Source organism: Lottia gigantea (assembly GCF_000327385.1).
Source record: "Lottia gigantea unplaced genomic scaffold LOTGIsca_16, whole genome shotgun sequence".
In the NCBI taxonomy this organism is placed as follows: Eukaryota; Metazoa; Mollusca; class Gastropoda; family Lottiidae; genus Lottia; species Lottia gigantea.
Window position 1 is genome coordinate 187124 of NW_008707965.1, and position 25486 is coordinate 212609.

The 25486-nt window shown below is 30.9% G+C and overlaps 2 protein-coding genes across 2 annotated transcripts; one reads left to right on the top strand and one right to left on the bottom strand.

The window, feature by feature from the left end:
* Window positions 1-55: 55 nt before the first annotated feature.
* LOTGIDRAFT_112714 (hypothetical protein) lies at window positions 56-19314 on the top strand (the record flags this gene model as incomplete). The annotated part of the gene is made up of 3 exons (XM_009051084.1): window positions 56-167; window positions 1289-1483; window positions 19202-19314. The coding sequence occupies 3 exons, from the start codon at window positions 56-58 to the stop codon at window positions 19312-19314; spliced, it is 420 nt and encodes a 139-aa protein (XP_009049332.1).
* A 3124-nt stretch (window positions 19315-22438) lies between these two features.
* Window positions 22439-24850, bottom strand: LOTGIDRAFT_230848 (hypothetical protein). The gene is made up of 3 exons (XM_009051085.1): window positions 24727-24850; window positions 23344-23513; window positions 22439-22635 (listed from the first exon to the last, which is right to left on the bottom strand). The coding sequence occupies exons 1-3, from the start codon at window positions 24803-24805 to the stop codon at window positions 22489-22491; spliced, it is 396 nt and encodes a 131-aa protein (XP_009049333.1). The 5' UTR covers window positions 24806-24850; the 3' UTR covers window positions 22439-22488.
* Window positions 24851-25486: the final 636 nt, after the last annotated feature.

Genomic DNA, 25486 nt, shown 5'->3' on the forward strand with positions numbered 1-25486 from the left:
ACAAGATATAGATGGGGAGGCCATGCCAGGTTTTTCCATGGGAACAGATCAAGACATGGATTCAGAAACGTTAAGTCGGAAAGATAAAAAAGATAAAAAGAAAAAATTTGTGCGGACTGCAGCTGGAACGACATGGGAAGATCAGACATTATCAGAATGGGATAATGGTGAGTCTTTCTTATTTTCATTTTGCTTCTAACAATTTAGATAAATGATTCAAATACTAACGATCCAAACCACAAAACGAAACCTGAAATCCAAGACAACATTTTGGCAAAACATTGGTAGCTGCTGATGAACTTTTCACATGAAACCAACACTTGTTAGTGCTTTCACCTCTAAACCTTTTCAACAATAGTGGGTGCTTTCTACTGTAATCTAATGATATCCAATTACATGATATCCAAGCTTTTAGCTATGACCTCACTGCTCACTTAACATTAACGTCATATTTCTTGAGGTTCAGGGTATGTGATGCCTTATTTTTCACACTTATGGTGTTGCAATTGTTTTTATATATGCTTTATCAGATATATAAGCTCCATATTGCTGGTGATGTCTTGAAGTAGATTTCTACTCAGTCTAAGTGTTTTGGACAACTTAAAACAAGCTTGAAATTTAGATTTATTTATTCATCGTGACTCTGCCCTTGATAGTGATACTATTGTGGGCTCATAGCTTAGTTTAAAGAAACAGGTTATTTCCCTTTAATCAGTCACTGATATTTAGATACACCCAGGATATTCAAAAGAATAGTTTAATATATTTGTGGATGTAGTGTGCTTCCATATGTTTATGAATATCTTTTCTGGGGTGACATGCAAGCTGCCCATACTACAAGATAAATCTATCTGATCATTTACTACCATAGTTGAATTTGATCACAGTTGAACCTGATTCATGCTATTCTTACAATGTCAAGCTATTACAAACTGCATCTAATACCTTGTCTTTACTAGGCTCTTTTCTGGTATAATGGAATTTTGTCAATGCAGTGATTTGATTTGATTGAACACTACAGAATTGTTAGAATTTGCTACTGTACAATCCAATCAAATCACTTCATTCTATAACACAAGGAAATTGCCTATTGCAAAGGACAGTCAAAGTATTAGACAGTTCATAAAGCTTGACATTATGAAAATGAATTCATGCCATGGAAGGGATTTCAGTTCATGTGCCCCCAAATTTCCATTAATTCATTCTCCCATACTTTTGTCTGGACAATCCCTGGATGTGCCTGAGCTATTTTAAAAGAAAAGTAAAAACTTATAATTTTGTATTTCAGATGATTTTAGAATGTTTTGTGGTGACCTGGGAAATGAAGTTAGTGATGAACACTTAGCCCGGGCTTTCTCTAAATATCCTTCATTTTTAAAAGCTAAAATTGTGAGAGACAGGCGTTCTAATAAATCTAAAGGATATGGTTTTGTGAGTTTTAAGGATCCAGGAGATTTCACAAGAGCTATGAGAGATATGAATGGTAAGTTTTGCTTAGGAATTATGACTACTAATTATTCTGTTTCTAGGTTAATTTTCCAAATATGAAACTTTGAAATTATTTACTCTGTACTTTTATTTTTATTTATTCACAGATATTCAGCATATTTGTGAGGAATTAATTTTCACATTTTTTTTATTTTAAGTGTCGTCCTTGTATGGGACGTAATTTTAGGCTCTAAGGATTTATATTGATTTTATTTGTTATGTGAGGTTTTCCATAGGGAACTGAATCCATTCTGTTTCAAGATTTGTAGCTTCAGCAACACATGTGTAATGTGCAGTTAATATACCACAAATGATATTGCTTAATATAATTGTGATGCACAGAACCAGGTTATTTTTCTGCCCTTAGTTGCCTTTTTTTATTTATTATTAGACCCATGCTGACCACCAATTTCATCTCAATAATTAGGTAGTAAACCTAAATTCTAGATTCCATTAAGATGGAAAACAATCTTGCTGAAAGGTTTCTTGATAGAATTTTCAAGCTACCTTGTTTGCCTTCACAACACATAGTTGATAATTTAGACAGAGCCTGAAATCACATTTTGTATGCAACTTTTAGATATATTACTACAATACCAGTAAGAGTAGATAGAAGTGACAAATAGTTACATTTGATCTTCGTCTTTGAGATAGATATGCTTCCAGAAAGTCTTTTTTTATAGAAGAGTCCAAAGAAGAATCACATCAGAGCAAAATCAATAGTATTCAAGTCTTTAAAAGAGTGTGTGTTTGTCAAGCAGCTATCTTTCTCTGCAGTCATATTTTTGTTGTTTTTTTTTTTAAATCCCCTATCTAAACATTCATGGGCCAATGTTAGTTATTTTATTTATGACAGTATTTTCACACCCCCACAAACAAGGATGTACCAATTTGAAAGGCTAATTAATTTGTGAATTTTATTTAAATCTGAGACATTTACAAGATATACTAGTATCTTAACAGATTTATTATCCATTGTAGAAAACATATTGATTTTAAGAGATCATTACAAATTTGAAACATTAAACTATTTATGTAGTTAAAACTGGCTGTATTGATCATATTTATGGTATTTAAACTTGAAAGCCTATAGAAGATATTTGACTGATAATATCTTATCTTTGCTTTAAACAAAAATAAAGAAATTCAGACTAAGACCAAAGACTTGATTTTTGTGGGTTTTTGGGGAAAAATAATTTTGAGCTCCAAAATAGATAGATTTTGAAAAAATCTCACTTAGTCTTGATGTAAAAGAAAATCACTAACAGGATATTGAAAGAAAAAAATTAAAAGAAAAGTGACATCAAGGTAATATTATCAGTCAGTGAAAAGTTATCACAATATAATACTGAAAAAATAAGGTTAATATCAAAGAAAATTTGTGGTGTTGAAACCACATCCCAGGTTGTCTATGGATTGTAAATTGATTCAGATGTAGAAATTCCACTTTAACTTTAAAGTCCACCTTCTTTCCGTTTGGTTTAGCCCTTGATCATTAATTTTCTTAGTAGTTTTTCTGAAAATGGAAAAAACAATGTATTTCAAGCCACTATTAAATAGAATCCTTTAGATTTTTCAATCATTATGTTTCTATGCATCATTATTCCTTTCAATTAAAATTTTCTGTTTACCAGTCAATTTCACTAAGAAGATTAGGGACGCTAAGTCTGCTTTTAGATCAGATCCTTTGTTCATTTTATAAAAGTTTTTGAAAGCCATATGATGTTTTTGCTTTTAAAGCAAGGTTTTGTTTTGTGACAATAGCCCAATTGCATGATGTAAGAGATTAGGCTCTAAAAGAAGAGAAATTGAATTAAATCAGACATTGTAAAGTGTAAAAATGGAAAGGAAAGATTGGGTAGAAGCTTTCTTGTCAAGGATATTAGTTAAGCCCTATCAAGTTTTTGGCATGCATATTAAGAATGTTTTTGATATTAATTCAGTACAGGCCAGTATTATTGCCAACATCTTCAGCATTATTTGCTATTACACGAAGTACATAGTGTCCTTATATCTTTCAATGTAAAGATGAATTAAGGCATTCAGACCTTGAGCTGTATAATATAAAAAAAATTGAGATCCATTCCCTTGATTTCAGTGCACTGAGACTGTAGCTGTTGTCCGGTGATAGTAAGAAATTTGAAAAAATATTCAGATAATTACCATAAAAGTTGGCTGAAAATCTTGGAACAGGTGACATAATCTCCCTGGTTACAGGCCAACCAAATCTTTTCCCTATAACACTCCATGATCCACCTGGAAAATAAAACAGGGAGTCCATTTACCATAATTTCTTTCCAGTATATTATGATCATATGACTTCTTTTAAATTTACATGCCTTTAAAAGTCAATATAGCTGATGAAGTACCAAAATAAGGTTTGCATCTTAAATAACTCTCCAAAATTGATGACAAATTGACAAACCAGTCACAATGTGGCATCCTGGGAGATGAGAAAATTTGATGTTCAAAAATTTGAATCCTTGGGACCAAGCCTAATCAGCATCATTTCTGGGTCTCCAGGTAGTATATTTCTAAGCATTTAATATTGTGAAATTTTTACACATACAACCCACCTAGTTCAATCAAATTTGAATAAAGGCAGGGACCTGAAGCAATGTTAAGAATCACAATATACTTTCCTATAATTAGGAGGGTTTCAGGTGATTAGTTCAACTTGATTTAATTTTCTGATTAAGAGAGCTCCAACGAACTAATTACTTTGGTATGTCATTACTTATTTTGGTACATAGTGGAATAATCTGTTGGAAAGCCTAGACATTAAATCAAACACAAGAAAAGAACAAAAGATATTTCTTAATAACTATCATTTTCTGTGGGAAAACCATTCGGTTTTTTCAAGACTGAGGAAGTTAAAAGAGGGAAATTGAAGAAGTAAATCTGATCTAGATAATCTGTCCCATAGATCAGTTCAAGTTCTTATATTTATTTTATAAAGGTTAGCAACATCGGCCTTGTCACTTAGCTGAGGATGAACTAATTCACTACCTTGACTTTGTCTTTGGTTTTATTAGACAGTCTTATTGAAATAAAAATAGTCTGTGTGACCCAAAATGTGCATCACTTTGAGAAGACTGGTAATTTGGTTTATTTTTTAGTAAAAGGCATTTGATGTGATAGAGTTTTATTGCTTTGATTTAAACCTAAAGTTATAATTCTTTCAATCAAGGCCATTACTAAGATTTAATAAAATCAGACATGTTACGGCACATTTAGAAGTCTTCTTCCTCTGAATATCCTGTTTACACTCTAGCTGACCCTTGTGATAGATTGAAGTGAAGGATGCTATATCTGATGAAATGGAGTGGTTATTATGTACCCTCCAGTACTTGTATGATTCATCTAATTAGAGCTGAAGATGGCCTGATTGAGATATCAGCTGGTCAATTCAATGATGATATTATTCATGATGCGAAGTATATATTGCTCAGTATTCTTCTAAAGCTACTCGTGAAATTTTATTGTCATTTAACAATAGCACCAATTTGCACCATTCCCATTTTTGATGAGACATCTGTGGTTCCTGTGATTCCACAAAAATTAAGTCACTAATCACAAAATTTGCTTTATCACATTTGGCTCTTCGCGATTAGTGACATCATCAAACAAATAGTTTTAGTAGAATTGCAAAAACCAAAGACATCTTGATTGAAAATTTGAATGGTGCAAATTGATGCTGTCAGTGTCCTGATACACTTAAAAATTATAGAAAACCTCTTTACAATCCCTTTAAGACAACTGTCATCTTATTGAACACAGTGTCTCATAATCTTTATCTATTTTCTCTATCCAATAAATTTAAATTTTGTTTGAGTGGAATTCAAATTAGCCTGAAGTAAATGTCTCTTCAAAACATATGAAGGGACATTGGTTTATTACTCATACATGTATATAGGACGGCTCATCTGATTTGCTTGGAATGTGTTATTTTGTCTAACAATAAACATTCGCTTTCTCAGCAAGTTTAACAGTACAGCCTGGCATGTTACCTTAGAGAACTGTCTTTCTATAAGTGGGTAGAGTTATCTAAACATGTCAGCTCATTACTCCTGGTAAAATTGTGCCAAAGGCTGAAATAATTCTAAACTCCGGAAGGTTCCTAGTCTTTCATTCAAATCCTATCATAAGTTTTCATATTAATTAAGGTCTTTAACAATAATAGTATTGTGACTAGACTAATATCTTGCTTCTGGCAGTGTAAACGAATCATTGTTTAAAGAGTGAAGGTGTTCTGAAAGACGTTTTGATGAGATATTGACTCCTATTGTTGATTAGTGTAATAGAGCTAATGATCTGAAGAGATCTTTCTTTCATGTTTGGAGTTTAAAAGGACAAAATGTAATTGACCAAGTTCTTGCAAAATATTAGATCTAACTTTAGTGGCACTGACTTAGTGCTTTGGTAATTCGTTAGGTGATTTTGAAATAACAGTTTTGAGTAAGCTTACATATTTTGTAAGATGACAATGCAAGTTGTATAAAGTATGTAAGAGTAGTATGCTATTTGAAGTCACTGTAATTTGTGAAACTTTGTAACTCTTTTGAGTAGTACCATAAAATTGTTTAACACTGATAGCATTGAAAATGGCAGATTGTTTGCTTAGAGTGAAATTCTGTTCAGGAGTTCTATGCATATATATTTATATTCTGTATAGTAAATTGTGATAGGATATTTAATGACTAGTTAATGCTGATTTGTTGATTTTGTTCAGCTATTCTTATGTAATTATCATCTTGGTTGAAGTCAGCAGATTGTAAATTTTAGAATCAGATTTCAAACTTAATCAATTCGTGTAATGTACTGAATATCACAAGTCATAAAACAGACAGAGCATTTGTTATCCAGACATAGTAAATCTTTAAATAGAAAATCCAAAGACTTTCATCAAGATTTATAGAAGCTAGTCTTAATCGTGTGTTATATGTAATGATAGGCTTTGAATTGACTGTTTAGACAGCAGACACAAAATTTATCTGTCATCTTGTCCAGATACTTAAAACGAAATTCAGATTTAATTCTGTCATATTTATTACCTTAAGTGGTTATGTGGAAGAAATGAAATTGAATTAGTACTGCAAAACTAATGTTATCTACATTTAAGCTTATACGCTGCTGACTATATATCTAATTCTATAGACCTATTGCTTTGAAACGCCCTATGATTTATGAGATATGAGAAAGTTAAAATCAAGCTTAAGTAGATATTTGGAATCCCACATATACAGCCTCTGTAGATGTCAGTTTGACAAGGTTGATATCCTCTTAACATTTTGGAGCTTAGATAATCCCTACAACTCAAACAGCACGGAAGTTAAAGAATCCAACCAAATACCATCATTAAAATGGCTCAGTCTAACCTTTTGTTTAATGTGGGTGTACTTCATTTGGACATGATTAATACCTTGGGCTGTATTTGATTGCCAAATCTGTCATTTGTTTTGTAATATAATTCTCACCCAAATTGTTGAAATTCAAACATCAGTTGAGTTATATCAATTTATCTTTCATTATCGGAAATCGTTTAGCAGGATTCAATTTTGATTGATTTCTCTGATTAAAATGGTTTCTGATATTTTTAGAAAAAAGTCAAATGGGATAATAGCTTGGCAATTGATTTGTTGAAAATGATTGGAAGAAAGGTGATTTTAACCCAGATCAAATACTATAATTCTAAGTATTATAATCGAATCAAATTGGTTTTTCAGTGACAAAATGAAATTTTTGAGTGTACACTCAGCTTGAAGATACGTACTTTCGCGAAATTGAAGGAGCAAGATAAAGGGATTGGATTTTACAGTATTTTTTCATGTTCTTAAGTTAGCAACAACAACATGTTCATGATGGTTAAAGATAAAATGCTAAGACAAAAACCCTTATCCAATTTAAATTAAAATCCAGAAAAATTACCTGATGTGAGAAAATATTTTGATTTTCGTCTGGCTGTCCAAGCATTGGAAGCAGAGGTTGGATCTCTATAGCCACCATTTGTTCGTATTGGTTTCTGAGAGGCATAAGAATTCATACAGCCAGCTGCCCAGCCATTACATTCTATGAAACTCAGCCGGCGCTGTCGGGGTGTAAAGGCATGAATTGTGACTAGATTAATTACCACTAAAATTACTGTACTTTTTAAGGTAATTTCACTTATTGACTTCGGCATTCTGAAAAGATAAAAATTAAGAGTTTATTACTGTAGCAAATAATGATGCCACAAGTGTATACATAATTCTATATCCGTGTAATGTACAAAAACGAAAAAAATGCATATATAGATACAAATTCAAATTAGCTGATAACTTTGATCTTGTAATTCTTTTCTGATCTTTGATCTTGTACAACTTTTCTGATAAATGCTCAGGATATGATTTATCGCAAGCCTTAAGGCATAGTTTTTATTTGAATTTGTTGTATGATTACAAAACTGTAAAAAAAAAATTGTTAACATTTAGTTTATTAAGCCAAACGGTTGAAATATTTTGATTTTAAAATAATTACAGCTCTAGTTATCTGATATTTGTGGTTTATATGGAGATTTTAGAAGCAAATGTTTTTCATAAAAATTTTAATAACCAGTGCTCTATAAAGTAAAAGAAATAAAGAAATATTTGATATTGTAATCAAAGCTTATAGTATCTAATAAGAAGCGTGACATAACAAGATATTATTAAGTAGGAAATCAGTTCCATATACATTTGATTATTATCTCTAATCTTTATTTTATTAGCACTTGTTATAAAGAGAGGGTAAAACGAAAGTAGGATGTTTTTTCAGAAGACCAGTTTAAATCAAGATACTGAGAAGTTGTCATAGGTTTCCAATGAATCCCTCTTAAATCAAAAACTGTTCTTTAGGTGTTTTCCACTTTTTAAGTAGTAAAGCAAATTTGTTTGTGAATTGCAAGATAAACTTTACAGATTCCAGAAAGGGATGGTCAGGCTGATAAAAAGCACTTAACCTTTGTTAAACAATTACATTGAAGAAAGTGGCATTTAAGACATTTTCTAGAATAATTAGGTGGAGCTAAGTACCATTTCAATATTTCACCACCAGAATTCTTTTAACAAACAGAAACATTTTATCATTTTATCACCAATTCCTATTGGTCCATTCTAAGCAAGACGAAAACTTCCGCTCACTTTAATGAATTTAGGGAATTTGATGGCAATGTCTGCCCTTGTTAATCCATTAGAACCAAAGCAATTATTACAAAATTCCATTGTGTATTGAATAGATTGCTTGCATGAATTGATTCTGATTTTTCTGACGGTGTTCATGTATTCCCCATGGGAAATGTTGAGTGTTAAATGAAAATCAGAAGAGATTATTCAGATATGGACTATGTCTAAATAAGACAATGCAGGTGACATTAATGTCAGTAGGGTGCTGGCTCATTAATCCCATGGTCCTGGGTTGATCGTGGCTCTCAATAGTATCTTGAGATAAATTGAATATTTTTAATAGAGAGCCTCTTGCCATATTGATAATGAAGAATAATTGAAGCCCAGTGATCTGACTCTGTATCAAAAAAATAGTGTCAAGGTAATGGGGAGATTATATTAAATATTAAGGTTAAATTAAGTAAAGTTTAAGCCAGTATTACATCGATGAGTCTTACTGAGATTTTTACAAAGGACAAGATCAAAGGATCTTGCAGTCCATGGACTGTGACAGATAAGTGTAAAAAAGTGGTATATTCTGATCCACAGTATTATGAATACACAAGCTAACCAACTAGAAAGGAACTGAAATCATACATGAAATTTGATTCCGTTATTTTTTTCTTACATCCAATCAGCAATCATCCTAAGTAATTTTATTTATATTATCATTTCATGTATGCCTTTAGCAAAATAAAATAGATTGCAAGAACACATTAAATAGAATTTTTATATTCTTTTCACTTCCTTTGATCTAATTTATACCACTGCCTGCTGAAAAGTGACCCAATTTTGTTATTTGTTAATTGTGTTATTAAGGATGTTTCATGTAGAGTGTGTGTTCCGGTTGTCTGCTGTTTCAATACTGCAAAATTATGAAATAACTAAGTTATTGTGACTTAAGACTTGTAAGAAATCATTAAATGTGAAGCACTCAGGGTTGATTCTATAGAAAGAAATATAAATTCAAAACTTGCAAAGGTTGAATGTTGAAGGTCCTTCAAATATGAATACTGGTACAGGCAAATAAAAAAACTACAAAGGTATCATAACCATTCTAAATTGTTTATTTAAAATGGACTATGTGTATGATGTATTTCCAAAAAATGGTTCAAGGTAAAAGAAATTTTTCTTTATCAAGTGAAAATGCTCAAGTTAAGCTCAACTAGGTACCATTGATGTCAAAATATTGTAGGGTAATAATTGTATGTGGGAAATAAATACGATTCTGAAAGCGACAGTCAACTGTTATAAGCTCATGCCTCCATTGTATGGTTTTGTTTTAATGTAAGATAAGCAGACTTTGTAATTCATCATTACAAATTGCTGAGAGCTGGTAAGGCCCCTTTAAGACTAAGACCAGTATTGAGTAATTAACTTTCAACTGAAGAACTAAATTTTTACTTTTACAACAGCTCTTGAGATTACCTTGCTTTTTTTGTGACAACTACACAAACTAGGCGAGAAAGAAATCGTAGGAATTGCAACATTTAAATGTGATTTGTTTTATGGAATTTTATTTTAGATGTAATCATCTTGAATTTCGTGTTCAGACATTTTTATGAGGAAATTTCTTCTATATCTGTAGGGGTTTTCCTTGTTAAAGAATATAATTCTAAATTGATTGCCTGGAACTCTTTGATGTAACAATTTTTAAGGTTACACATTCAGGTTAACTTTTTGTTTCTTTCAATCTTTAAGCAAGCAAGAAAAGATGTGATGCTATGAGCATAAGAAAATACCTTTTGGCATAATTTAAATTGTTGACTGATTTCATTATGATTTTTTCTGATTTCCTGGTTGCATACATAAGCACCAAGATATTTCAGGATGGTTGTATTTGTGTTGATTATGTTGACGACGGTTTGGTATCAGTTGTTACAAAAGAGGGATCTTTCCCTTCTTGGCAATGATACCAGTAATAAAAATATAATGTTTTTGGACTTAAGTTTAATAAATGAAAGCTAATTGATTGAAAAATGAATTAATATCAAGTGTTTAATACCAGAGCCGTCAGGGCTCCCCAGAAAGAGAAAGTAGACATTATGTCTGATAGATTCAGTCTGTGTGATATCTATTAATAACAAATGTTCTATTACTAAATTACTAATGACTAGTCAACGCCCCATGGGGTCTAATCAGTACTGCTCTCTTTCCTAATAAAGTGTAGGTATAGTCTATTTGAGTGTTAATTGTCTTTTTTTCATTATCTAATTAGTCTAAAGTGTTTTATCATCCCATAACTATTCACAATCTATTCTACTGATCACACTAATCAGTTTCATCAAATCAGGAATGCTAAAAGTTCAAAATTGCATTTAAAATCATAGGGAAGACTGATCATGACATGGCAATCTGATTGTTGATAGGGAACTTTTGATTCTTCATGATCAATTTTAGGTCAGATTGGTTTGAAACTATGCTAATTATTAAAAAATTCAGATTATGAACTTTTGATTTGAAACTTTCATGAGTATGGCGGTTTTGTTTTCCAAAGCTATAACAAAGATACAAAAAAGCTTTGAGTCTTTTGTCAAATTGTGCATTTGATGAGCTACACATGTGTTCATATTTGATGGGTGTGTCCTTTTTCTTCTGTTTTCCTCATAAGCCTATGATGTCACTGAATTGTTAATTACTTTTGTTGATTACGTTTATGAGTTTGATATTAATATTAGTAAATCCTGTGTCATTGTCTTGAAATTATTAATACTGGTAAAAATATTATTATAATTATCATGATTAGTTTTTAAGATGAACATTTATTCTTGACAAACAAATCATACTCATCATATAAAATGAGTCTGTCCGTTCATCCACAATTGCTCGTAAAAACTCAAGAAGGCACAATTCTTGTCTGATTTTGACGAAACTTGATGTGATTGTTTGTAATCACCCAAGAATGAACCGTATAGAAAATCAGAAAAATTGAAAAATATTTAGTATGAATTATTGCCCTTGTTCTTAAGATGCTCGTAAACACTCTGGAAGGTGCACTTTTTGACAGATTTTTATAAAACTTGGTGTGAGTGTTTGTTATCAACCAAGGATGAACCCTATTGAAAATCAGAAAATTCATGAAATATTTAGTATGAATTAGTATTGCAGTCGTTCAAACACTCTAGAAGGCGCAATTCTTGACAGATATTGACCAAACTTTGTAATATTACACAGTATTCTCTTAAAAAGTTCATAAGAACTGTAAGACTAAAGGTTGAATATTTCATACTGTTGTTACTGTACTGCCAGATATTTTTATTCAAAGTCAAAGCTGCTAGTGGGCATATATTACCTTGCCTGGCAAGCTATCTTATATATCATTTATTGAAAGTATCTAAATACTTAAATTGTCATCAGCTAAAGTATATGTTAAAGGTTTTTAAAATTTTTTATGTGCATCTAGAACACTGATAGCATCAATTTGCACCATTGACGTCATCAAACACTTATTTTTTGTGGAATAGACCAACTGGTAGGAGTGATCTTGATTGTTTTCCCTATAAAAAAAATTGGTTGTATCTTTCTTTCATTACAACTGTCTGAAAACATTGATGATTGGGTACAAGAGCAAAGAAATTTCAACTAGGAATTCAGTCAAGCTCTAAGTCCTAAACATATAATTATTTAAGAAAGTTGTGACAAGTTGAAATCACTGTTAAACCTTTTATTACCACCAGTAAGCCTTTGATTGTTCTACCAGGCCAATGGAATGAAATAATGAATCTCTTAATCATAGTGTAGCCTCCTAGAGCTGTCAAAAACCCAGTCAGCTTCTTTCTACTGTAAATCTAGTTTCTTGTAGCTGATAGAAAGATCAGAAACAATTATAGAGTCAATTCCAATGTGCAGTGTTCAGGGTATTATCTCTTTAACCATGCTTGTTATCAATTACTAGATAGAACCATGGTTCACTTAATGCAAATAGCTTTGTTAAGGCAATGAATTAAACCCATCAATTTACCACAAGAGGCGTTGCCTGTATTTATTATTTATGAATTGCATGTTCAGATTTACAAAACAAAAGCTTATTGATTGGTCCATTTGAAAACCATGTCACATCATGATAATGTCTTACCGAGGTCCCTATAATGAAGTTTACTTACTAAAGTGAAACGCACCAAAAAATTAAATTTCTGTTGCAAGGATATAAATATACTCATAGAATCAATGGAGTTCTGTTAGCTGATTGAAAGAACTATATCTCTAACAGTTTAAGCCTATCTGATATGTTTTCATTTGTGCTGTGATGCATGCCTAAATTGTTTTTCTGATTTTCACAGTCCTTGGGCTGTTAATGCATTGAAATGTAATAACAGGAATTGAAATAACTGGAATTCAAAGAAAAAGTAAGGAATTAAGGTAAGAGAATTGTATTGGCAGGAAATTGTTCATGGCCCTGGGAATTGGTAGATACTTAATAACTGTTATCATGTTGTTTTTCTGCTGATTTAACTCAAAGAATTAAAAGTTATTACGTTTGTTTCAAGGTGAATTTTTATAATGTTCGACACAGTTTTATTGAGAAAAGCTTGTTCCATAAAAGCGAAATGTCATTGTAACATTTGAAGGTAGAAAACTACTAACAATTAGCTTGGATTATTCTTCTTGTCATGAAAGGTAATGGATCTCAATTCCAAAGCAAAATTATTTAAATTCAACCTGTTTCTATGCAGAAAATTCCTTATTTGAATGGAAATGTATTGGCTCTTATTGGAAATGATTTGAATTTTGTCTTTTAGAAAAAAGGTTTGATTGATACAATTGATAAATAGAATTATTTTTTTTGGATCACCTCCCAAAATACCAGTTGCAAACTCATTTTGACTATGGTAGGTCATTTTTGGCCAGCTAAGATCTGGAAAAATCTGTTTTTCATAAAGAAAGTTTTATAGAAAAAAAGATTATTGGTAAAAATTTCATATTACTCTAAATTCAGTTAGTTATATTTGATCTTTCAAAGTTTATTAGAAAATAAAATAAAATGGAAAGATAAGAAATAACAATATTGAAATTGATGAAAATTAAATTTAAATGTTCAAGGATGAAGGAGTTAAAATTTTGTGCATTCCAATTACATCCAGTTTCACAGACCTTACCTTACATAGTGGATCTTTTAGAATATGCTGTGATCAAACTTTTTCTTTCGCAGAGCTAAATCATTTGAAATATTTGTGAATGATTCTTTTTGGAATTCCGTCATTACTGATCAAAATGAATTTTAAAAAAAAAAGACATTTGATTTTTTATTTCATAAGAATTTTTTCTTTAGCAAAAAAAGTGCAGCTTAGAAAATAAGAATTGAAGTTAAACTTAAGTTTAATTTATCTTGAAGATATAAAATAGTGATGGACTAAGCTTAACAAAATTAAATATTTTATGCTTACCTTTATTTTACAGCAATAAATTTGGTATAAAAACTATCCTAATTATTTTGATGATATACCCAGTTTGTGACAGTTGAAAGATTAATAGTTTCGTATCATCAAGATTTTTATTTATCTCAAGTAAAATGTAATGATCACAACAATCGGAAAACTTTCTAATAAATAAATGAGATAAAGCTTGTATTGTGGTTGGTCTGGCTTTATAGTCACTGATTTGTGTAGGTGGTAACACTTACTTTAGAGTTATAATTCATTGATCAGGACAACCAATTTATGGCTTGAGTTCTAATTATTATTAGTTAATACCATCAATCCTTTTGTTGACTCTTTAACTCATTATTATTTAGTCATTTTGTGTAGGTGATTCGGGGGCACTATGATTTTTTGTACATCAAAATTTACAGAAATGTGTCCCTTTAATTTTACTTATTTGAAATTTTTAAATTAAAAATTCTTGTGGTTAATTTTTTTTAACTCAAAACAATTTAAAAGATTGAAGAAAACTTTCTAAGTTTGTTATGTTTTTTGGTACGTATTAGAAAAGAAATAGAATTAAATAATATATTTTAGATGTATTTTCAGTTATAATTTAAGATGTTTTTGATACTGAAATTTTTGCATACTGCTCCTTAAAGTAAATATTCATTTTGCGAGTCAATTTTTAAGAAAACTGAATAATTAGCATTTAGTCATAAATATTAGTTGCTGTGTACATTTTTAAATACTAATCATTCATTTTCACTCCCTATCTTGAGACTGTTGCGAAAATTAAGATATTTTGCCAGGCAAGGTAACATATGCCCAGTGGCAGCTTTGTTTGAATGAAACATTTGGTAAAACATCAACAATCATCAGCATGGACAAATTTAGCTTTATTGTAAAAAACCATTAATAATGATAGTTTGAAATTAAAACAGGTTACTAGTAATGTAATAATTATATACATATATATTGTTGAAACATTAAAAATATACACATAAAAATACACATATACATAGACAGGTAAGTTTTGTTCACATGATATATTTTACTAGTGTTTTTGGAGTTCAGTGGTATTAACAAGAAAGGGAAAATATAGATTTTGTAATCTCGGTTAAGGGTTTATAATGATAAACAATATCACCAAATTTGTTTAAAATTCATCAAGAATTGTGCTCTTCGACAAATTTGGATGGACAGACAGATGGACGGACACAGGTGACAACAATAAACACTTCACATTTCATGTGGACACATAAACTTTATTTTCAAAAAGAGAAAGGGAAAAAGGATTTGATCAATTCCTGTTTTTATGTTCAATCTCACACAATCTCCAGCTTATGTATAAAATGACAGAACTTGGTGTCAGGTTTTAACATGACATGAACCAACAATCCAAGACAGTTTTTATGTATTCTCGATTTTTATATATAAATAAGTAATATGTAATTACTGTAGATATCTATTTCTAAAGGTGAAAAATATATTTTTGTCTTTTCACATATTATTTAATTATACATAGAAAGAATTTGTTCATGTTATGTTAAAATATGACCCTAATTTTCTCACTTTTTAAAATCTTTTTTCGGTATGTGTAATGTTGCTAAATTTGATATGTGTATACATTAACTTAAAAAAGATCAAATTATAAACCATGATATAAAACCCTATTTTCTGTCTGAACTCTATCTGATTAGATTAAGTATACAGGTATGTTATTTTTTACACTTATGTTTTCTCTTGTGATCTCAAATGATAAAAATGCTTATAGCTCCATTATCGCAAGATATAGTATTCTTATCTCACAAATTGCTATTCAAAGTGGACAAATTTGGAGGGGATGAACTATGTTTTTTGTGTGAATTAGATCATCAAACAATGTCCTTGATTGCTTAGTTAGGTGATGTACAGTAGGAGAAAATAGTTAGATCAATTGTTGTAGTTTTAAAGGGATTGTAAAAAGGTTTTCTAAATTTTGTATGTGTATAGGGGACACTGATGGCGTGAATTTGCATCATTCCAATTTTCAATCAGATGTCTATGGTTTCTGCAATCCCATTAAAACTAAGTGTTTGATATTGACATCATTAATCACTAATAAATTTATGCAAATTTTGCACTTACTGACGTCATCAAACACTCATTTTTTCTGGAATTGCAGGAACCACAGATGTCGTACTGTAATGGTGAATATGATGCTATCAGTGTCATGTATACACAAAAGATTTAAGAAGACCTCTTTACAATCCTTTTAGCAATTTTTTTATCTGACTATGATGCATTGATTTATCTCTTCCCATACCGTTATGCTGGATTTACTGCTTGGTTCAGTTGATAGATAGAGGCACAGTATGATTTTAATGTAACCATACTAGTTAGTGATATCCAACAGGATTTCCTGCTAGTGGTCAACGCTATCAAGTAGTCTGCTTTCCTCATCCAAGCAATTTCTGGCTTATTTACTACGGAAATTAAATAAATTACCAAATGTAAGTAGCATCAAGAGTCCCTTCAAGAAAGACTGTCTTCCTTTCATGATTACTAGCAGAATGTAATGTAATATCTCAATACATAATATTTCTTCATCATAAAAAGGTGCATACCTTTTGCCAGGATTTAGCACTATTAAGCAAGTTTTGTAGTAATAACTGATGCCTAAATGTAGGACTGTATTGAATACGTCATTATAATCTATCAAAACTGGCTTTGACTAGTTTATTCAAATTATTCAGCAGTATATACCATTCTATTAATTTGGATGAAAATCTGAAATAAAGGATCCCACTAAATTATGAAATATTTTTTTTACACACACAGATCCTGGATCATCTACTGCATTCTTTTACTAGTGTTTATTATATCTCATAGTTCTTTTGAATTTTATATTTCTTTCTTCTATTTTCCAGACCTAATTTTGATTTTCCCCAAAATATTAGAAAATCAAGTTTCTTGTAATTAAAGCCCAGGGCATTTAAAAATAAATTTCAGGCCCTTCAATAGACTGAGTTTTGATATGGGATTGGTGAGGTCTCAATATCAATATGTTTAAGGGATGCTTGAGGTTCCAATATAAGTTGAATAAATTTGATTCTTTTGCTACAGAAAACTGTACCAGCTTAAAACCTTAGCATTCCATTTAACACTCAGAATCAATCTTTAAATTTGATGCTGTTCTTGGATATTTCCTGTTCAATGAAGTGATAATTGACTAAGTTTTCCTGTGATAATGTAGATCTGCCACTTTATTTTTGAATTACAAGCTGTAAAGGAGAATGTTTAGTCTTATTCTATATTTAAACTGCAGGTTGTTTTTGGTTCAGAATTTAACATTTAATTTTTTCTCTGACTAGAAACATATTATATAGTAGAATTGTCTACAATCATATTACCCACCCACTTACTTTCTTTCTATCAAGTCAACTAATTTAATCTAAACAAATAGACCCATCACATCTAGATACCAACTTAAAATATGTCTGACTTGATTGCTATCATAATTTGGAGAAATATGACTAAATTGGTGCAAAAACTTGGTATTAAAGATTCAAATTTGGTCATAATTAAGCTGCAGTGTATAAATGAATTCAATAAGCTACTGTCTTGTTACTTTTATTGGTAAAATGTAAAGTGCAAAATTATCCTCAGTATAGTAATGATAATCTAAATTGTCTTTGTGTTGATAAAATGCCAACTTAGACTCATATTATTACATTGAAATTTGTCTAAGTTAAGGCTGGTAGTGTTTTTTGATGTTGAAATTCAAAATCACTTAAATATATTGGTAAAAATATATTTTCAGGTTAAAGTAAAAAGATAATAATTTTTATTCTATATGTCTGATCTCTTTAAAAAAGAAATAAAAATCAAAGTAAAATCCAGAAACTAATAAATTAGACATTTCCGATTGGATAAAAAACTTTACTTGAAATTATTTTTTTGTGTTTTTGTTTTGTAGCAGTCAGTAAGAGCATTAAAATACTGACATCATTTGCATAACTACAATTTAAAATTGTGGGCTGTAATCTTGGTCAGTGTATGAATCTGCATTATTTCAGTGTTATACCTTAAGAGAAACAGTTAATTGTAGAAAGATCAATGCCAAGAGGTTTGGCTAAAGACCAGCTGGTAGACATGATTCTCAAGAACACAAGTAGCATTCCTTAAAAAAATGGTTACTTCCTTCATTTTGTACTAAATAAATTGGAACATTCTTTTGTGGAATTTTGGGTGGAAGAAAATGTGTTCAAATCAAACTTGAATGAATTCCTGAAACTAGTTCAGAGTTTTTTGATTCCATTAATCTCTGTAATTACATGACGATTCTTAGAGCATTAATGGCCTCTCCTTGGTGATGATAGAAGATGTTGTCATTTTTGTAAGACATTACAGTAAATCAACTGACTTTCTTTATATTTCTAGCTTTTTTCCTCAAATACTGATATGTTTCTATAACAATGGGATGAAAAGATATTGATATTAAGACAGTGTCATTTAGATTTTGTATGAATGACTCATATTTTTAATTTTTCCAAACTGACCCAAATTTTATATTTGAATAAAAATAATAATAATTCCTAAATCTCTCGAAAGGGATGAAGAATAATTGCTTACAATAATAGTGGCATGAGATATTCTAGAAGGGAGCATGTGATGCTGCCTTAGCAGCATAAAATGCAGTAATTGGCTCATGGAATTGCGGATGTAATACTTTACAGTTCTTTTTATGGACCCTTGGCACAAAACAGCAATATGAAACAGATACAAATTTATATTGTTATAATGTTCCATATCACCAAGATTAAAATCTGCAGTAACATGATAGTGGCTTCAGTAAATGACATCATATTTTGTTCTGAAAGTTGAGGTATCAAAATTTATAGGACCTTTTTAAATCAGATGGTTTGATCAATAAATCAAATGGTAACTGGAATGAATGTTGAAATTAGGAAAGGACCAGTATGTTGTATGTGAGCACCATTTTGATTTGAGAGGGGGGAGAACTCATTGAACATAATAGACATATTTGTTGGTAAATTCACATTTGTTATGAGTTTGAGTTGACAATCAAATATGTTTTGATAGAGGTTTTGCAGTTTTATAAATGTCATTTATTTAGTGCTGATTAGGCCATGTTATTTTATTTCTCATTTACTCATAATTTCTCTTTTTCAGGAAAATATGTAGGTAATCGACCAATCAAATTAAGGAAGAGCACATGGCGAGACAGAAATATTGATATTGTTCGCAAGAAAGAAAAAGAGAAGAAGCGGCTTGGATTAAGATGAAGGAATAAACACCATGGTTTTTTTTGGTTTGAGGTTCAAGTTCTCTGATGGATGCAGGATTTTTAACAAAAGTATAAGGTTACCAAAGTCAGACAATATTTTTGTTCAGTGGCTTTGATAATAGTGAAAAATTCAAAGTATGGTTAAACATGAAATTTCTTGTGTTGTTTACAGCAGATATAATCAGTGCATTTAGGATGATGTTTCTGGTGTTTATTAGCGTGAAAAGTAAATTGATTCCTAAACTTTTTAACTCTTGGCATGTGATAACTATAATTGAAACTTCAAATTGATAAGTGTTAGTTTTGACTTCTGCATTTTTCAACAACTGTGTTGTTAATTATCTATAACAGGCTAGGTATTGGTCAGCCTTTTGTTTCTCAAAATATATTAAAAATGTGATAATGAAACATCAGATCAAAAAAAAAAATACTGTTAAAATTTTTTTTTGTATCATTTCAATTTTAGCACATCTGCCCTGTTTTTAGTTTAAATCTGGCTGTGTTGCTAAAAGACTGAACCAAAGTCAACAATTTTAAGTCTCAATATATAACATAGGATCAATTTTCTTAAAAAATTCAACAAGATGTCTGATTGAGTGCTGATATCCTTGTGATTGACAGGAAAGAATTCCTTGGAAATTTTGGTATATTAAATGAAATCAGGTGCTGACTCAAAAAAATTATCAAAAATAAAGCAAAAATTACAATACTCAAAGGCTTGTGGAAGTTGAATATGTTTTCTAAGTATTGAAATACATGGGAAACAAACATCATTATTATGACTGAATTTTGTCACCATTGTGATGCCATTAGGTCTATTGTTCAAGGATGTTTCCATTAAGACAAGTCTCATTATAACTTTCATATCAGGACTTGTTAATAAAAAATCTTCAAGATCAGAAATAGATGTAAACAATTACCTTCATTTGATGTTAAAAGAACAACAACTGTGGTTTGTATATATTTTAAAAAAAGAAAAAAAGGTTTCTGTTCATTAACCTTTCAAAAAGCCACAAAAGGAAATCCTCTGTTATTCTTTGGTTTGCGTCTGTAGGGTAGGGGAATTGTATCAACATCTGTCAGATATAAAGCCCTTTTTAATCACAAACATTTTACAATCAGAACTGTAAAAATTAAGATTTCAACCCAAAATTGAACATGTTTAGAAGAGTTAGTTTTGAAGAAGAAGTGCTTGAACCCCTATAATATTTTTCAATTATTTTCAATAGAGTAATAATAAACACATTTCAAAGAACAAGGGCAATAACTCATGTAAAATATTTTTTTGTCTTACCATTTTTGATAGGATGATGATGAAATATCTCACCAAGATTCATCTAAATGCATCAAAAATTGTCACTTCTGGAGGTTTATGAGCAATTTCTTTAACTAGAATGGAATCATGATGAATAAAACTCTATTCATCTTGTTTGTACTTAAATTATATTAAAGGGATTGTAAAGTGTTTTTTTTTAATTGTTGTCTATTGGTACATGTATAGTTCCTGCAATTCCACAAAAAATAAGTGTTTGATTATATAACTATTAGCTAGTTATATGCTTTATCACTTAAGGCCCTTCATGATTAGTGATGTCATCAAACACTTAGTTTTAGTGGAATTGCAGGAACATCTTTACAACCTCTTTAAATATCTTGGTTCTGTACCGTGGAAGGAATTCTGCCCTACCCTTAACTCTAAATAGAAAATCATTAATTGATAAATGATTGGCAATTAGAGAAAGAAACCAAGCATGAAGTCTGGTTTTTTGTGTTCAATATCTTAAATAGTTATAGAAACATGGAAAGGAGGGGGAAGATCAAACAAACTGTAATATATAGTCAATAAACCAAATAATTGCAGAAATGTAAAACATAAATTAGAAAAGTAAATGTTTCAGACATGGCAGTTGGTTAAGAAATTGAGTTATTCATTGATTTCTAATAAAAACAAACACATAAAGTCCCAAAAATGTAATTCTGAAAAGATAATGGAATAAATGAATGACAAAATACAGTATTCACTGTCCCTTACAGCTATCACAAATAAAAACAATATCATGTTTTTGAGTTGTTTCTGTATGTGTACAATTTTTTTTGCTTGACTATATTGTTCTATACGTTTCAGGCAAAGTAACAAACACACAATGGAATGTCATATCTAGGGGGGGTTATTCACTTAAGCCACGCTAATTATAGCATTTGGTATGATTTGACACTGAATAGCAACCACCCATATACCGGTAATACTGAAAATTTATCAGACATGGGCTTATTTTGCAAGGCAACCACTAAATCTGTGTCAACATATACATCTAAGGGGTTTATTCTGTCCCAGCATATTCTATATTGGCCAACATCTTCCTCAGCAGCAAGCACCAAGGTCATTTTTATTTAGTTATTAGTGTGCGCCTGGCCTTTGTGGGAGCTATTTGAAACAAGCTAAATATATCGATTGGTGTGCTTAATTGTGCACTCTTGACAGTGGCCTTTGTGAAAGCGGTCTGAACAGCCTGCGTTGGCTCGCAGTTTTAGCGATTAACCCCCCAGGTGAAACTCATTGTTTAATCTTGCTTACAAGCTGAAATTGACAAAGGCTGCAGACGCATTATGTTTTTGTTGCCAAAGTGAAAAAAGTTACCCAAAACTGTTGGTGTTCCCGCTTCCTAAAACACTAGTGATAAGTTGTAAATTTAGATCTCAATTGACATCAAATCAAGTATGAATTCATGTATATCAAATTCGAGGAAACTATCCTGCTTACAAGAAATTATAAAGCAAGGACGATGGAGGATCAGTCTGACTATTGGACATGGATGTCTGAAATATATGCAAGGCAAAATAAGTACATGGAAGGTGTCCTCACATCATAGCAATTACCAGTTGAGTGTGGTTGCAAATAATGCAAGTGGCCATGCCATAAATTCAAAATGTAAATCTCAACTTAATTGCACAAGAGTTGCGTTTGAAACTTGTAACAACTATTTTTATACGTTAACTTGTAATTGCAAATGTGTAATTATCACAATATTAAAATCAAATCCACTATTGGCAACTATAGGGCCTACTGTCTTTAGTTATAATTGGAAATGGATTTGATTGAATAATAAAATATAACACAAATGTAAGAATTTAGTCACATTTTAATCTATATAAATACAATGAAAGAAATTAACTATCCAGAAATGAGTTCTTTTGTACCAACAGCTCTGGTGTACCTTGGTGGAAGCTTGTATCCAACCAAACTTCGTTTACCAATAATTTCTCCCAAGAAGAAACAGAGAATTAAATCAATAACTATAATTAGGTTAATGGTCATTTCCTGAAAAAATAAATAAAAGATTTTGATATTAATGACAGTGAGCACAATTTGCAGGATTTAATTGTAAATATTTATCTCAGTTATATTGAATATTATACACTGTAAGGGACATAACTACAAAATTGGTAATGTCACAAAATGATCTGAGTAGGGCTTTTTATTTGGATCATTAAACAATCCAAATGAAGTCATAACAAAGTTAAACTGTGATTAGATATATTTCTTACAATCCTTTTTTTGTGAAAACAAAAAAATAATCAATAACTTAACACAATTATAATCATGGTTATTTGGTTGATAAAGATACATAAAGTCTATTTAGGAATTAGATACCAATTCACTTATTTAAAGTATGTCCATGCAGTCCCTGATTCAGCAATGAAGATTAAAACAGATACAAATCATTGGCAACTTAAGATGTATATAATGACTAATCTTAAAATCTTTATTGATTTCAGTTACCTATTCACGCAAAGAGATAGGTCCTTTCGGCCATATTTTGTACAATATTATGCTGGTAATAAAGCATTACTTTGTGTGTCTGGGCAAGTTTCTTGATGTCAATTTGTAAAGTTTAGGTAAAATTATTTCGATTCACATTAAATGAATAAGTTTAACAATATGACACCTCTTGTTAAAACTAATTGGATAAAAAATATTGTAAAAAATACATCAGGGAGAACAGTTCAAGAATAACATAATACTTACTCTGAAAGTTAAGTTTATGAATTTATAAGTGAATGCAGATTTCAGTAATTTTTGGGCTGTTGCTGCCATTTCTGGCATGTCAGCTAGAGTTGGTGGTGCCATTTCTACTTTTAACACGTTCCATGATCGACGAATTCTAATATATGTATATTTGCCAAATTTTTCACTCCCTGAAATATATCGTTAAAAAAAAAGTTACTGTCTGGTCACAGTAATTTCACAAAAAATCATTAGTTAAGAAATGATTTAAGCCCATATTTTACATTTGAAATAAACACACATTGCTCTCAGAAATTACACATGAGAATGATATATATTTCAGATGGAGAAAATGTCCAAATAACACGTAAATAGAAAAAAAAACACAATTTACTGTAATAAGATTATAATCTAGTAATTAATGTGAACAATGCCCAAGTTGACATTCATTTTAAAAGGTGTCAACTTCATATAGGTTGTAATTGATAATTATTCAAAATAACCAAAATCCTGGATAACTATAATGTAACGTAGCCCTTTGTTCACCGAATAATGGTGAAAGATTTGACAGTAGTATTGTCCCAGTGTAAGGCTTGCACAACACCTCTACCGTCGACTGCGGAGAGTAAATGGCACTTTTCAGAGTCACCAAACTCTCCTATAAGAGTGATTAAGTCTTTCAACTACAGTATTTATTTTCAAATAAAGTGCAACATATTTATCAAATGCTTTTTATTTGTAATTTGTTTACAAAATATGAGTCTTAAAAAATGTAGTCCGAGATGGCTCAGTCATCGGTCAAAGTCTCAAAAAAGTGATTCTCATCCTAATCTCAAAAATATGGTCCAAGTCAGTCTACTACTAAAAAAGACAGTATGAAATTGGGATTACTAAATCATATTGACCGAGTTTTGGGCCATTAATATCCTAGTTTAGGTACAAAGTTGATTAGTTTATAACCCCTAATTTGGCCTCTTACTCTCGTACCACAATGATTTCTGAATTGAATTTTGCCAATTCCGTATGAATGAAAGTATAAACTACAAAATACTTCTGAGAGTCTTACATTGTCTTTGGGTTGATGAAAATGTCGACCACTGGCACTGGAAAAATTTGTAAACATGAATTTACAGAGGGGAATTTTCAGTCCGAAAAATAGGTCATTTTCAACTTATTTCATGTTAATTTTCTGGGAGGGAAGTGTGTTTATTTAATATATAAATTCACAAAACCTAATATTTCTATGGATCCGACGATATTCCCAGACAAATGGCACACAGTTGAAAATTCAGAGCTCAATGTAGTAACATTACAACGAAACGGTGCAGTGAGCTAAAATAAACATAGCAACCGAACGATGGCATACACCAATTATCTATTAGCAAGAATGAATTGATTACGTACATCGTACTATGAAGCTTCCATATTTAATTGCACGGGGTCTTAACGCGCTTACAATACGATTTGGAACAGCCGCACTCATATTTTCAACGCCGAAATCCTTGCATGAAGGTGAAATGGAAGTTAGCTGACACGTTGTTGCCAGATTTGACAATAATGTGTCACTTCCGGGATGGTATGTATGGTTTTCACAATTTCGGGGTTCAAAACAGTTTATTCGTTTCCTAGCTGCATGTTTCTAGTTTTGGATTAAGCATAAGATTTATTGGGATCCAAATCGTTAAACTTCAGTTACGAAATAATCTATATTCTGAAGTTTCGAATCGATTCACTAAGAAAGAAATTGAAGTTTAATCTGGCATTACAGCTTCACTTCCGTTTTGAAAACAACAGTTTTCCCCCCTTGACCGTAATATTTTGCCGGAAGTTTATGCCATGGTCTAGTTGTTTTCAGTCTGCTGATAATCAGATCCACAAAAATTACTTTTTAAGCAATTAATCCTACAGATAATATAAATTGAAGGTACGCTTATAGCACATTTAAGATAATTGCTTTGTAAAATCCTTTTGTTTAGAAAGGCAGGGTTAAATTGCATGCCTGACTCGCCTTTTGCTGGACCCATGATAATGATTGGCATGATAACTGAGTAAATATCCCTGGCTACTAGTCTACTACTAATATTTCTTAGTAAGATACAGCTCTTACTACTTACTCTACTGTACTCCAGTTCAGCACAGACCGACTGTAAAACCTAATGTATTG

Coding starts and splice junctions, on each gene's coding strand:
- LOTGIDRAFT_230848 (XM_009051085.1), bottom strand. CDS start 24,805: ATGAGTGCGGCTGTTCCAAATCGTATTGTAAGCGCGTTAAGACCCCGT. Junction 23,514..24,726: donor TGGAAGCTTCATAGTACGAT/GTACGTAATCAA, acceptor GATATATTTCAG/GGAGTGAAAAATTTGGCAAA. Junction 22,636..23,343: donor TCATAAACTTAACTTTCAGA/GTAAGTATTATG, acceptor TTATTTTTTCAG/GAAATGACCATTAACCTAAT.